Consider the following 13,910-nt stretch of genomic DNA (forward strand, 5'->3'; position numbering starts at 1 on the left):
TAAAGATTTGAATGTGTGTATTTCAATAATAACAATAATAATTATACATTGATCTATCTGTAGCTTTTTCTGCTGCACGTTTCCAATAGTTAATTATGGGGCCAATTTTATACTTGTGCTGTTTCAATGAAAACATTTAAATTCATTATATAACGCTTATATACAAATTTAAGATACATTCCCAATGATGACTTATTTCGCTCATTTCTGAGCGCAAGCCCAATAGCACCAAAAAAGAGACCATAACTAGAAACAAATTTTCTAATTTGTATGAACATAACGGAGGGGAACATGCATAAAAAATAAATTAGTTTGATAAATATCAATGCAAATGACACAGAGACAGCAAGAAAGAAATCAGTGTCTCTAAACTCTAAAGGTAAAGGTTAACGCACATAGGAAATATAGATATAAATAATATTACAGTGAACAAGAGAAGCTGCCTCATTTTCATAATGTGTGGACTCTACGATGTATGTTCTGAACAGATGAGGTATACAATGACTTTGAAATTCATCATTTGCATAATTCACAACAAAAGTTACTCTTTCCGCTGCTGAACTAGTAAATTACATTTCATTTGTTGCCTATTTGACTGCACTTCGCTGAAATCACATGCCCATGGTCAATAGCAGTAACGGAAACTAACTGTGACATCAATACAAAGGTAAATCGATAGAAAAAAGAAAGTTTTGAAAGTGTGCATGTTGCTTGTCCAAGCAGAAATGATACAAGACCGGTATGTATGAATATGTGTGTGTCACTGGCTGCTGCTGGTCTCTGTGGGCTGATTTCCCTGCTGCTCCTTGCTCAGTATGATGCTGATCAGATCTCCCTCATGCTGCTTCATGTGCTCCATCAGCTGCTCTTTACTGGTGGACTCAAAGCCACAGATACAGCAGCAAAAGAGCAGCACACAGTATTCCATACCTGCCCGCGTCTGCCCCGAACCGCTCCGCAACGCTACAGCCCCGCCGGCCTGCTCCCTGGTGGACGATGGCCTCACGGGGTTGCCTTCTTGTCCACCTGAAGCAGAAGCCACCTCAGGTGACTGTTTGTCTTTTCTGGTCAAGACAATATATGGACGCTCCATCCCCGTCTCATGTGTTGACTTCAGAGGCGTCGTAGGAGATCTTAATCCCAGGAGAAAACAAAGAAAATAAAATTGCGTTAGTAAGGCCATTGTGTTTCTATAAGACCATGTCATTTGATTAGTTCTACCACTCTGTGTATGAGAATTTTAAGACAGAGAGGTTTTAAAACAGAGCTCTCTGACATAAACTTTAGAAGAAAAAACAGCTGAAGAGTTGGAAAGTTCAATTCAGTTCTGTGAATTAGTTCAAACTGTCCATTTCAATAAAATGATCCAAAACTCAGATTTGAGGATTAAAAATTTTTAATCTAAAAAAGTGCTACTAAATTTTTTTTTAGAGGTTGCACTGTTGCAACTACAAAGTTGCCCAAAGGGTTAGTTCACCCGGAAATTTAAATTCTGTCATTAATTACTCACTTTCATTTCATTCCAAACCCGTAAGACGCAGGAGCAAACCTCATTGGTTCTTGCTAGGGGTGTAACGATACACAAACCTGACGGTTCGGTTCGTCCCACGGTTTTGAGGTCTCGGTTCGGTTCGGTTCATTTCGGTGGGGTGGGGGGGGTTTAGAAAGCTAAAATTGCTTTTATTTTTTATTAAACAGTGCTTTAATGAACAAATTGTGTCCTTGTCTTTAAATTAATTCAATTACAAGTAAACGTTTCTCAAGGATAACAAAATTATGCTAATGCTGTAAACTACAGCCCTTACTTGCACATTACTATAACATTAAAGCTTAACAACAGAGCCTAGACTTTTAGCCTAAATGATATAATAATAATCAACACTCAAATAACAAATTGTTTGAAAACATGTAAACTGTACATAAGGCAATTTTTGCATTAACATGTTTTTACTCTAATTTGTTATTGTTATATAATAATTTACACAGTTGCTGTTATTTTCATGACAACTATTTTAAACATACATTAAATAATCAAGATATCATAAACAGGTTAAGTAAAATATAATATATAGGCTAATATATAGCATTTATTTAGTGAAAGAGTTAGCAAACCAGCAAGCTGTGGACACTGAATGACTTGCCTGAGGTAAATATAAAGCTATGTAAAAAACTAAGCGTTTTATTGACGTATTCCCGCTGTTGAAACACTGATTGAGTGTTTACACGAGTTATGATGCCTTTCAGTAAGTATACTGTATCTTTCAACATACCTTCGGGTGTCCATTCATGTTTATTCTGTAACTGAGGAAGAGATGATCGCGCTCCGCGCTGCCGCATGCATACAGTGATATCTGTCACGCCACATCTAAGAGCGCCAAAACGGCATTTATTGTTTGCATTTCGTGATCAAATAGACATCATTTGAAAGATTACACCTTGCTTATTATCAAAAGTAACAAAACACTGAGCTTATTGCGATTATATGTGGTTAATGGTGGTTAGGCAACAGCCCTATTCGTTGTGTACACATAACACATGAGGTGCAATGAGCCGGGGCTGGGCGGGGCCGCAGGGGGCGGGGCGTGTTCGGTTTGCCATGAGAGTATCGCGATACGTATCGTGGGTGGTGTATCGCGGTTTTTCGGTTCGGTTCAAATATCATTACACCCCTAGTTCTTGCGAAAACTCAAACGTGCTGCGTAACACGAGAATGAACCTCATTGGTTCTCGCACGTCAAGCGAACATGCTTGAGCTTCCGTTTTATATGGATTAGATTTACGATATCTTTATGAATTTTTTGAAGAGTCAAAGCGGTAGTTGTGTAGCTGTCAATGGAGGGACAGAAAGCTCTCAGATTTCATGAAAAAGATCTTCATTTGTGTTCCGAAGATGAACGAAAGTCTTACGGGTTTGGAAAATAATTAATGATAGAATTTAAATTTTTGGTTGAACTAACTATTTAAATTATGAGCTGCCAATTCTGTTGCGTATGAGAAACATAAAACGGAGCTACTCATTGGAACCACACATGGACCATTTCTCAGCTCGGCCCAATATACAGCGCAGCACGATGGACCGATCTCGATCATGCGACCATTATTATACAGCGAAAACAGGAGAAACGTTGTGCCGTGAATGATTCAGCAAGAGTGCTTTTCGATCCACAAATTACCAACATTTACCATGGATTTACTGTAGTAACACTGACTGTAACCATTGTATTTTGGGAGAAATATTGTAATGCATATTGAATGTTATTATATTAATATAGTCATATAATGTATTAAATGCATAACAGGAATAATGGAATGAAATAAAAAATGTTTTACCGGTAGTGTATAAATAAAACTGGTTAAATATAATTTTCCTTGTGTTTATTTACTGGAAAAAAAAAAAATGTAGGAAAACATGCAACCCTTTAAATTTCAGAGCAAACATAAATATCAAGATATCAAATATTGTCAAAATCTTGGAAACTATTGAGAAAGTTTTTTTTTTTAGCTACATCAAGCCTTAGGGGGCAGGTTTAAAAAATACAATAAAAATCACAAATATAATTCACATCACATAATTATAATTTTTTACCTATATAACCTCACCCTTGAGTAAAAACAAAACAAAACAATCACATAAATCAATCTACATTATAAAGGTCCTTCCTACCGGCTACTCTGAGAAATGGCTTCATTAATGGCCTTGTTGACTTGCTCATAGTTGTAATTCTGATCTCCAGCATGTTTCCACATGTGGGATTTGAGAGATGGTGGGTGGCTGCACACGTAACCACACAGTGAGCACCTGTAACACAGAATAAAGATTATCACCCATCTTCACCTACTGTCAAGTTCTGCACACCAGCTCCTCCAAAGTGTTTGATTCTCACCTGTACTGCTCCAGCAGCTGCATGGCTTGGTGTTCCTGTGGATGTCTTTTCATGTGGCTCTTCAGGCTATTCATATTAGTTGTGGCGAAATCACAGCTGCAGCACCTAGAGGGGTCATGCGGCACAGGATAAACAGTTAGAGCATCACAAGACTGCGGTTTCAATAAAGACCTTCTGGAGCGGCCGTCAAGTGGGGTCATCCGTTGTTTGTTTGCACAGTAATTTTCTTTTTTCTAATCGGCTGTTGTTTGAACATTTGAAGGCCTGCGTTTGAAGACCATTGAAAATGCATTTATAGAGACTGCTTGCGGCAAATACAATACATTGCAGGCCTTGAATGGATCCTGTGGCTGTGTTAAAAGGACCCTTTCTCTCAGAAGTTCTTTTTGAAATGATCATGGGTGAACAGAACTGAAGCAAGACATGTCAGAACACACAAAGAGACCATAAAAGGGTCCTTGAGATGTTTATGTGAGCTTCCATGTGATCGGGTTTGTGTATGTGCGCTTGCATTGAAGCTAAAAAGATTTTGAACATTTTCAGCATAAGGCCTTAACACAATGAGTGCAGGCAGCAAAGACTTATCCTCAGCACCACTGCGCCCTTGTGGTGATAACTGGTAATGCTTTCATTTCCAGCCAAATTTATTTAAACTACAAAACATCTCATGCTTTCTGATTTGTTCTCCTTGTGTAATGTATCATTTACAACAAAATACATAAAAAAAAACACATTTCTAAACATTTATCCTTATATTCAATGAGAACGTAAAAAAAAAAAAAAAATACAAACCTGTATGGTTTATCGGAGTTGTGGATTCGCCGATGGTTACGCACCCCAACATACGTGGAGCTGGTGTAGTCACACACATCGCATTTGAAAACGCTCTGCTCGCCAACTGAATCAGCGCAATAAAGAGAAATACACACACACACACACACACACAAAATGAATGTCTCTAAGTTTTAAGTTGTTAAATAACCACCAGAACCATGTTGATGGGAAAGGGGTAAATGATAATCACACATTATTTGTAATGTTACCTTGGCATGAAATGAAAATTCAACCTATTTTGTAAACGCATGTTATATGTTACATTATATTACAATGTAGGTTAAATAAAAAAAAATATATATATACGTTTTCCGGAATTCTCCAATCATTTAGACCATTTAAGACCCGCCCCTCCACAATTGACTGCAAGTTTGCATTCATTTTTGAGTGCAACATCCACGTCTCAAAATCCATTCAATAACCAATTGATAGAACCAATGCCGCCACCCTATTATTTAAAAAAAAAGTATGTTATAATGCAAAAGGGAAAAAAAATTAAGACTAAGGACTTTATAAGGAGGAGAAAGTGTTATTTTTTGTGCTTTTGTGCAGTTGTGAACTGTTTGTTTTTTCCCGGTTGTGTGGTGCTGAAGGTATATTTCATGCTCACACTCATCTGCCATCTTAGCTGTCTCTTCAACGATTACTGTGCTTTCAGCGACGTGGGTCAGTGTGTTGCTGATGTCGTCTATCCCATGCCCATCTCGCTCGTGGTTCCTCAGCTGACTCTGAATGAGGTATTAATAAAACCATCATCAGTGCTTCATAAGGAGGAAGTTTATTAATAACGCATCAGTGGAAGGGAGAGCAGTGCACTCCAATGTTAAAAACTCGTTACGCCAATCTACATAAATAAAATTAATACTTGCTCCCCATTCAGAACAATTGAGACCTGCTTAAATATGTATTGCCTACCAGGAAATGCAAAGATAATTCAATACAAGCTGAAAACAAGAAGATTAAGTAAATCTATTTAAAGATATCAATTCAAAATAGAAACGAATAAACATAGTAAATGGGTATTTGTATTTAATCTACTGCTATAATCAAGGACTTTTGTAAAACAATTCCACTTCTAAAGCATAGTTATTCAAGCATTCAGTCCTGCGTCATTAAAATATCCATTTAGTTAAAGAATGTTTGATGTCCCATCATGTTGTTCCAAACCTGTATGACTTCATTCTTCTGTGCAACAACAACAAAAAATTCAAATTTGAAATCTGGAAAGATTTGAAACAATCTTCAAATCCTCTTTTGTGTTGCACAGAACAAAGAAAGACAGACAAACAGCATGAGAGTAAATTATTACAGAATCATTTGAATCAAATATTCTAATAATGACAAAAGGCCAATACGGTTCTTCGCTTCAACAGGCATATTAGAATAAAAGCCCTTTTTAAAAAGAATTTTTTTTTTTTATTCTTATTTCCACTAGACAGGTTTGTTTCTCTCCTCACCTTGTAGTAGAACCTCTCTGTGCACTGCTTGCAGCTGTACATGCGGGGCTTGAAGTGGTGGATCATGTGACGCTCCAGGTCCTTGCTGTCACAGGCTATATGCTCACAGATGGGGCACTGGTAGGGCTCTCTCTGTCTATGCACACGTAGGTGCTGCTTGATGTAGCCCTTGTTTCCGCTGCTGTACAGGCACAGTCTACAGCGGTAGGGCCTCTCACTCCCAGCTATATATTCCACCAGACCGTCTGTAGAGGAAACTTCGGCGGGCACAGCAACACCCCCAGGAACTCCACCAGAATGTTGGCTTTGGGCGTTGTCCTGCAACTCCTTCAGAATGTCCTCATCTGAAGTGTTTTGGTCAGAACGCTCCTGCAGCCGCTCGATGACTGTCAAAAGGGACATGCTGATGCCGGCTTTGGAGGGTCCCTCGACCAGCACATCTCGAGAATCTTTTGAACTCTGGAGGCCAAGGTTAAGTAGAGCAGCTGGCTCTCCAATGGCACAGGTGAGCTCTCCTGAGGACACCTTAGGGTTGGCAGTGTCTGCAATCTCTATAATTTTCTGGCCTGTGTCAGGGCTTTGCGTACACAGGTCATGAATACCTTTCGCAGTGGTTTTGCTAAGCTCCGGGGCCCTCATGGGCATGGCCACCAGTACCTCGGCTGCTAAAGAATGCAGCCGAAGAGACTCCGAGTAAGTCCTTCTCCGAACCGGTGGCACGTTTTCATCTGAGGGAGATCCTGAAGACACAGTCTCCTCCTCCTGTTGTCGATCTTCTTCATTCCAGGCGATCACAACCTCCTCCTTTTGTTTGTAGTATACGGGGTGGTGTTGGCTCTCTAACTCTGGCTCCTCAGAGGCAAGAAGGGTTTTGTCTCCTTCTACTTCTGGGCTGAGGAGCAGAGGTTTGCTCGACACCGGTTCCTCAGCACAGGGAAGGCGTTCCACAATGACGTTGACGTGGCCGGCACTGTTGCCGCTGCAGCTGATAATCTTCTGCGCAGAGGACAGGAGGCTGTCGGAGCTAGCCTGTCGACTCTCAGTCTCCAACTCCAGCTCCATTTGTGCCTCAGGTGTCACCTGGACCTCCATCAAGGGCTCCTCGGGGTCTTTAATAGAAAAAATGTGGCTAATCACTGGCATTTTGCTCTCCACTGTTTTCAAAGCTGCCGTCTCCTCATGACACTTCACTTCTGGTGAGGCACACAGCTCTAGCTGGAGGCTAGAGGAGCCATGCATCGTCTGAGGTTTTCCTCCAACTGCTGCGAGAACTACAATGGTATCCTCTTTACCTGCTGGAACTGCAGGAGGACAGGAGCTTTGTAAAGTATCAGGACAGTCTGTCTCGTCTTCAAATATCGGGTATGAGCAGTCAACCAGGCCAGCGTGTTTCCATGCATGGGTCTTCAAATTGCGCTGCTGTCTGCATTCATAGTTGCAGATAAGACAACGGTACCTACCCTGCTCAAAGCTGTACCACTTCTTCGGCGTAGACGTCTTCTCTGATTCTAAGTTGCTTGTCTTCAAAACCGTCATCCCTTGGTGAACCCTCCTAGCCAATGCTTGCTCGTCTAGGATGCGTCTAGCATGGTCGCCCTCCTCCAGGTGGAGTCTTACGTGTGCCACCAGCTCCTCTTGATGATTTGAAGTGAACTGGCATTCTGAGCACATGAGGATGAGCTCACTGTGCTGCTCGTCATGCTGCAGCAGGTGCTCTTTCAACAGCTCCAATGTAGGTGAGATAAATCGGCACATACTGCACTGGTAACACGTAACTGTCCGAGTGCCTTGACTTGAAGGCTCCCGTGCGAACACATGCCCAGGCGTGCTGCTGGGTGCTGGGCGCTTTTCCCTTTGCTCTCTGGGTCTCTTACAAGGTGTGGCCCCTTCAGTGCAGTCCCTGCTGTCTGGAACAGGCATAGATGCACAGGTCATCAAGGGTCTCTTTTTCCCAGAGACGGTGCATCTTCTGGGCCTCTTCTCCACAATCTTGCTGAGCTTCTCAATGACCTGAATAAGAGAGTCAGCAGCCTGCTTTTGCTGCTGCCGTTGCTGGTCCTCGCCACCATGAAGACGTCTGTCGGGAATGAAGACTGTATCCTGCTGGCCTCTAGAGTGGGGCACTAAGACAGCAACACCACTGCTGTCCTCCATTCCTGAAACATGTAAAAAAAGAAAATGTGAATGAACTGGCACAACTAGCAGCAAACTTCCAGCTTTCTAAAAGTTCAGAAATGCTGAGTTGGAGAATGGTTTTATGCAGTACTGGACACTAACAAAGTATTTTTACGTTGTTACTGTACTTACATAAAAGATACTTGAAAAAAATGTAGAAACTTTTACTTCACTGCATTCCAAAGCATAATATCATAAGTTTTACTCCACGACATTTTCCCAAATAACATGTCAATCCTTGTTATTTAGCCATGTCCAATTCGCTAACAAGCTGATTCTTTTCAATAAGCCTGTTAAATCAGTTCGCAAATCACACTGAACGATTCATTTATGACAACAACTCACTGATTCAAATAATCCAGTCAGAGCAAATTCACTTGAAGTCCCTGTAAAGTCAAAATTAAGAGGAGTTGGTCATACCACAGAAAAATTTAATATTAGCCACCCAGCTAAATTTGAATGATAAAAAAGCCGTCAAGTAAATAAAATAAGCTATCAAAATCTTGAAAAAATTAGCAGTATTGTCTCTCAAACGCTGGGGGTGTGTCCGCTGGCTGCGCTGAAACCACGCCCACTCGCGGAAAAGCTCCCGACGGTGATATTAGGTGATACTGCTTTCGGGACAGGAGGATGAAGGCCGAGGCGGGAGATAGTCGGTTCGGCCCCATTCACCAGTAACAGACAATCCCAGTTGTCTTCAACGAAAGTTTATAAAACTATCCCGTGTAAAATGACTACAGAGGCGGGTTTTGGCGGTGATCCTCAGCTCTCAATCAAGGTGGCTTTTCACAAAATGTATCCACCTCTTCTTGATATGATCGTTTTTCGAAGACACCGATCTGTTTTGTAAGTGATCGCATCCAGGTAATACGTAGTTCCGTGACGAAGGCATAGCTAGCTACTAGCAAACTGTAGGCTATTAGACATTCTCTGGCTGTAGTAACGCGATTGAGCGGCGAACTGATGCGAATGTGCTCTATTGTTAGGGGAGGGGCCAGCCTCAGGGGTTCCAGTGTGTCATCAAGTAGGGGCGTGTCCAGGAGCTCAGGGGCTCCAGTTTTAGCCCCGCCCAAAAAATCCGGAACACAGAGATGGTGAAAAACTGTTTAACGGTCTAACTCCACAATTCAGTCCTTCACAGTTCACAGTCTTTGTAATATGTTTTAGCAATACATTTCTAACATTTATAATGTGTTTAGATTTTTTTTTTTTTTGGAATTACCTTTACAGGGACTTTAACAATTCCCTGAATTCCCAAGTCTGACTCAAAATGAGCCAAGAACCTGAAATCCTCAGAACTTGAGTGCGCGTGATGGCGCGAAAAGTAAGTTACTAATGACGAATTTTAGGATTTATTATTGTAAATGAAAATCTTATTTAGATCACAACAGTCAGATGTTAGTGAACTAAATCTTCTGTGAAAGCGAAAGCTGTTTAAAGGAGAACTCCGGTCAATTTTAACATTGAGCTAATTTTTTTGTACATTTGGAGTGCTGTCAGTACAGACAAAAACGACAAAAATCGGTGTTGCCTACACCGTGTTATCCTCTTTTTAAAATTCGCACCCTGTTGACTTCAATGGGGCAAGTTCTAAACCTGCTTTTAGCCTCTTAACAAACTTAATATGTCATTACAAGTGCACAGCCATGTGAGTGGTGTTATTAAGAGTGACCACGGTCAATCTGACTGCAGTAAATGTGAAAGATATGAATAAAAACGATGTTAATTCAGCCAGCTCACATACCTGTATTTACTTCCTGTTTTCGTTCGAAGTCCACAGTAGTCGATTGTCGAGTTCGCGCGCGCGATCATTAGTTATATTAGTTACCAATGATCGCGCGCGCGAACTCGACAATTGACTACTGTGGACTTCGAACGAACAAAAAAATGAGCTCAATGTTAAAATTGACCGGAGTTCTCCTTTAAGCCTATTGTATGAAATGCTTGAATGTGAACTCACATTTGTTTATTACCATCTGAACAGGGCAGGCTTAAAAATGACACAATATAACTTTAAAATAATGCACAATCAATGCTCATGTGTCTTGACAGATGTCGTTGCAGTTTCAAATGATATAAAACCAGTATGTTTGCAAAACATTCTTAACACATTATGCCCTATGCGACGTCTGTTTTTATATTGTATATTTGTCAATAGACATTAACACATTTTGTTTTTCTTCATATTTATATGCTATATGGCATATTGTATTTGTTTGCACACTTTAATTATCAGCAATTATCAGTATAGTAGTTATCAGTGTATAACAAGTTTTGGTAATATAACATCTTATTTGCAGATCAAAGTGTCAGCGTAAACGTCCTTATTGATTAGTGCTGGCTACTTGACGATTCATAATTTATAATGATGTCAGACTGAGCAGTTAGAGACTATTTAAGTGTGTCTACATTATAACCAGCATGATGGAGTATAGAACTGCAAAATAATAAACATTCATCAATAAGTATTTTTTTACTTTGACTTAAAAAAAAAAAAAAAAAACATTGTTAATTAATACTTTTACTATGTGGTATCTGTACTTTTCATACTTTTTACTCCACTAATTTTATAAAAACATTTAGTTACACGTTATTTAGCCGTGTCCAATTCGCGAACAAGCTGATTCTTTTCCATTAACCTGTTAAATCAGTTCGTAAACCGCACCCACTGAACGATTCATTTGTGACAACAACTCACTGACTCAAATTATCCAGAAAGCTGTTTCTGAAGTAAAATTTAAAAAAGGTATTAATACTTTTACTGGAGTGATATTTTATTACGGTATAGCCTATACTTTTACCTCCAGTACTTGATTTGTGTACTTTTTCCACCACTAGTTTTAAGATGATTAGCTTTGGGTGTACCGTGGAAGTGGCCCTCCTTACATATTTACAAGAATAGTCATTACTTCACATACAAATATCACCCACTAGTTAGTGCATAGTAAACAAACCATTTCTTTCTTTTTTTTTCATGTCAGATTAATATGATTTAGACTACATGATTTCATCACACTAGAGTCTACCTGTCAATCTCAGCGGTCAATATTTCTGAATAACGAAAGTTGCCCAGGGATACACATTAGACTACTAAGTAACTGCTCATTCGTGAAACCTGTTTCCTATATAGCTGTACTTTTGTTCAGTTTCACTGCAGTGGGTTAGTGTTAGCTAATATAATATGTAATATATTTCTGTTATAATTTCAACTTAAACCAAACTTTATTTTGACAGTTTTTTTGTGAAGTTTCTCTGTGTAGTGGAGATAGTTTTTCTTGAATTAAATGGTAAAATGGTTATAATGTGAACTCTCAGAGCAGATCTGGAGATAAAGTTCATATAGTGAGATGGAATACGAAAGTGTGTAGTAGACGAAAAGTGTGTTGCTCATTCACACAGAGACACAGAGAACATGCAGACTTCAGATTCAATAGCAGTCTTTTTGAGCTTTAATATTCAGACGCCAACCCATATTGTAATTTGATTCATTGTACAGCTCTACTTTTGATTTATCCAAACAAAAGATCTGTGACATTCCGCTTTATTAACATTCCGTGATTCAGTCCACATCTTGAAAATCATAGGGCTATGGTATTTGCCACATTAAAGAAAGTTAGTTGAGTGTGGGTTATGTTTGTTTTATAAAATTTTAACCATCAGTAAAAGGGCTATGCAGTTAATAGAGGTCCCCTGTCAATACACTCATAGCATTCTGTGTAGCCATTAATATGCAGCAATTGTTTACAGCTACGCAACAATATGACGGTATTTAAAAATTCATATTGTTTCCAATAATGGCAGAATGTACAGCATTCCTTAGGGATATTTTTATAATAAATGAGTGACTTCTTCACTTTCTTCAACTTCTAAGACATTTACTCATAGCACTTCTGCATTTTGACTAACAGTTAAAGGGAAGTTATAAATAATTACACTGAATCAAAACAAAGACACGTGGAGTATGAACATGTAAACACATGCAATTATTCTACAGTAATTGAAAACAAGGAAAGCCTGGTGTGCTTTTTCCTCTTCCAAATGAACCGGGTTTTTTCTTTTTTCTTTCCTGTACAATAAAAATAGACGGGGTCCAAAACAACATTGGACCCAAATTACTTTCTCGGACACATTTTTCACTATCTTTGTGTGTGTGCGTGTTAAACTTTAGAAAACAAGTGATACAGGAACAACACGAGGTTGAGAAAATTACGAAAGAATGATACTTTTTGGGTAAAGTGTCCCTTTAAGATTAATTAGGCCTATATGTTGTAAAAGTGAAATAATCAGATTGTACTATATTATGGGTTTAAATATAGTAACAATAAACAATCAAAGGCCAAAACCGAGAAGAAAAAACGGATTGGTGAGGGGGTAAAAATAAACACATGCTGTGTGTCTCTGTGCAACAGTATAAGATTTGACGCGTTGACGGATGTTTAGAGACACAGACCAACTGACTGATACTCAACACGTGCAAATCACTCTCAGTCAATCGGTGTGAGATAGTTGAGTTTAAGTTTAGCAGAGAGTGTGTGTGTATTTGAGAACATGGTGTCCGTGATAACCGTGGAGACGCAACGTGAGAAAGGGGCAGGACGTTTCTGACAACAGCAGCACACACATGCACATTTTACACTTCAACATGAGCTGTAAAAAAACAACTGTGCCGTTTAATAAACAGCTCAGAGTCATGCGACTGTCACAACCATCCAAACGCTACTTACTGATGCGGCAGTTGTGTCTGATCTTTGGCCTCGGTGCCCGTGATGCGCTGTTTTTATTCCAGGGGTGTAAAAGTGCTTCACTCTGGACTCAAAATGGCGAGAATGGAGCACCGATCACGTGACTCACTGCAGGTCATGTGACCGTGGAAAGTGACATCAGCCAGAAACACCTGCCACCGCTTGAAGACCACATTGAGAGAGAAGTGCTATCCTTTTTGTCATTATTTACTTCTTTTCTTTATGTTCTGTATGTTTGTGCTGAAGTACTAATTTAAGAATTTTGAGCATTGATCGCAATTTATTCTACCGGAACGACACGAGATTAGTGATCTATTTATTTTATAATTAAATGATGTACATCTGCAGCTTTTGTAGATTTTGAAGTGAAAAGTAAAGACTCTTAAAGTAAGATGCTTCCCTAATTGGAGATGATGTTGATGCTTCTGCTTTTGTTTTAATTAAAGATTTTATTTAAGACGAATTAGATGTACATTTCAAATATCTTCATTAGCATAATTGTTTAATGTGGATATAGCGACTGTAGTTTCTATTATTATGTCATCTCTTCAATTAAAAATACAGGCCTAAATATATATGATTTAAAATATAGGCCTACAATTTTGACTGAAATGTTATTTGTTTATATATGTCATAGTTTATGCACTTTTAAACTTTCCTCTTATTAACTGCTGTCTATTATTAACATCAACCTTCTTTTTGGACCTTCTTTTAGTTAATAAGTCCTCTGTAAACACTGCAGGTGTCATGCGGCATCTCCTTCAGAGCTTCAGAAGCTGGGTCCTCAACCACTAGGTGAGAGAGTGAGGTTACGTTCC

General features: G+C 39.3%; 1 protein-coding gene across 1 annotated transcript; it reads right to left on the bottom strand.

Moving 5' to 3' along the window:
• znf507 (zinc finger protein 507) lies at positions 1-13,195 on the bottom strand. The gene is made up of 7 exons (XM_056242555.1): positions 13,075-13,195; positions 6,176-8,331; positions 5,329-5,446; positions 4,677-4,782; positions 3,885-3,989; positions 3,665-3,799; positions 1-1,133 (listed from the first exon to the last, which is right to left on the bottom strand). The coding sequence occupies exons 2-7, from the start codon at positions 8,327-8,329 to the stop codon at positions 761-763; spliced, it is 2,991 nt and encodes a 996-aa protein (XP_056098530.1). The 5' UTR covers positions 8,330-8,331; positions 13,075-13,195; the 3' UTR covers positions 1-760.
• Between the last annotated feature and the right edge of the window lie 715 nt (positions 13,196-13,910).

This window comes from Rhinichthys klamathensis, unplaced genomic scaffold (genome assembly GCF_029890125.1).
Source record: "Rhinichthys klamathensis goyatoka isolate OS25496 unplaced genomic scaffold, OSU_Roscu_1.1 h1tg000022l_1, whole genome shotgun sequence".
In the NCBI taxonomy this organism is placed as follows: Eukaryota; Metazoa; Chordata; class Actinopteri; order Cypriniformes; family Leuciscidae; genus Rhinichthys; species Rhinichthys klamathensis.

Coding starts and splice junctions, on each gene's coding strand:
- znf507 (XM_056242555.1), bottom strand. CDS start 8,329: ATGGAGGACAGCAGTGGTGTTGCTGTCTTAGTGCCCCACTCTAGAGGC. Junction 3,800..3,884: donor CAGCTGCTGGAGCAGTACAG/GTGAGAATCAAA, acceptor TCTGTGTTACAG/GTGCTCACTGTGTGGTTACG. Junction 1,134..3,664: donor GCCATTTCTCAGAGTAGCCG/GTAGGAAGGACC, acceptor CCTGGGATTAAG/ATCTCCTACGACGCCTCTGA.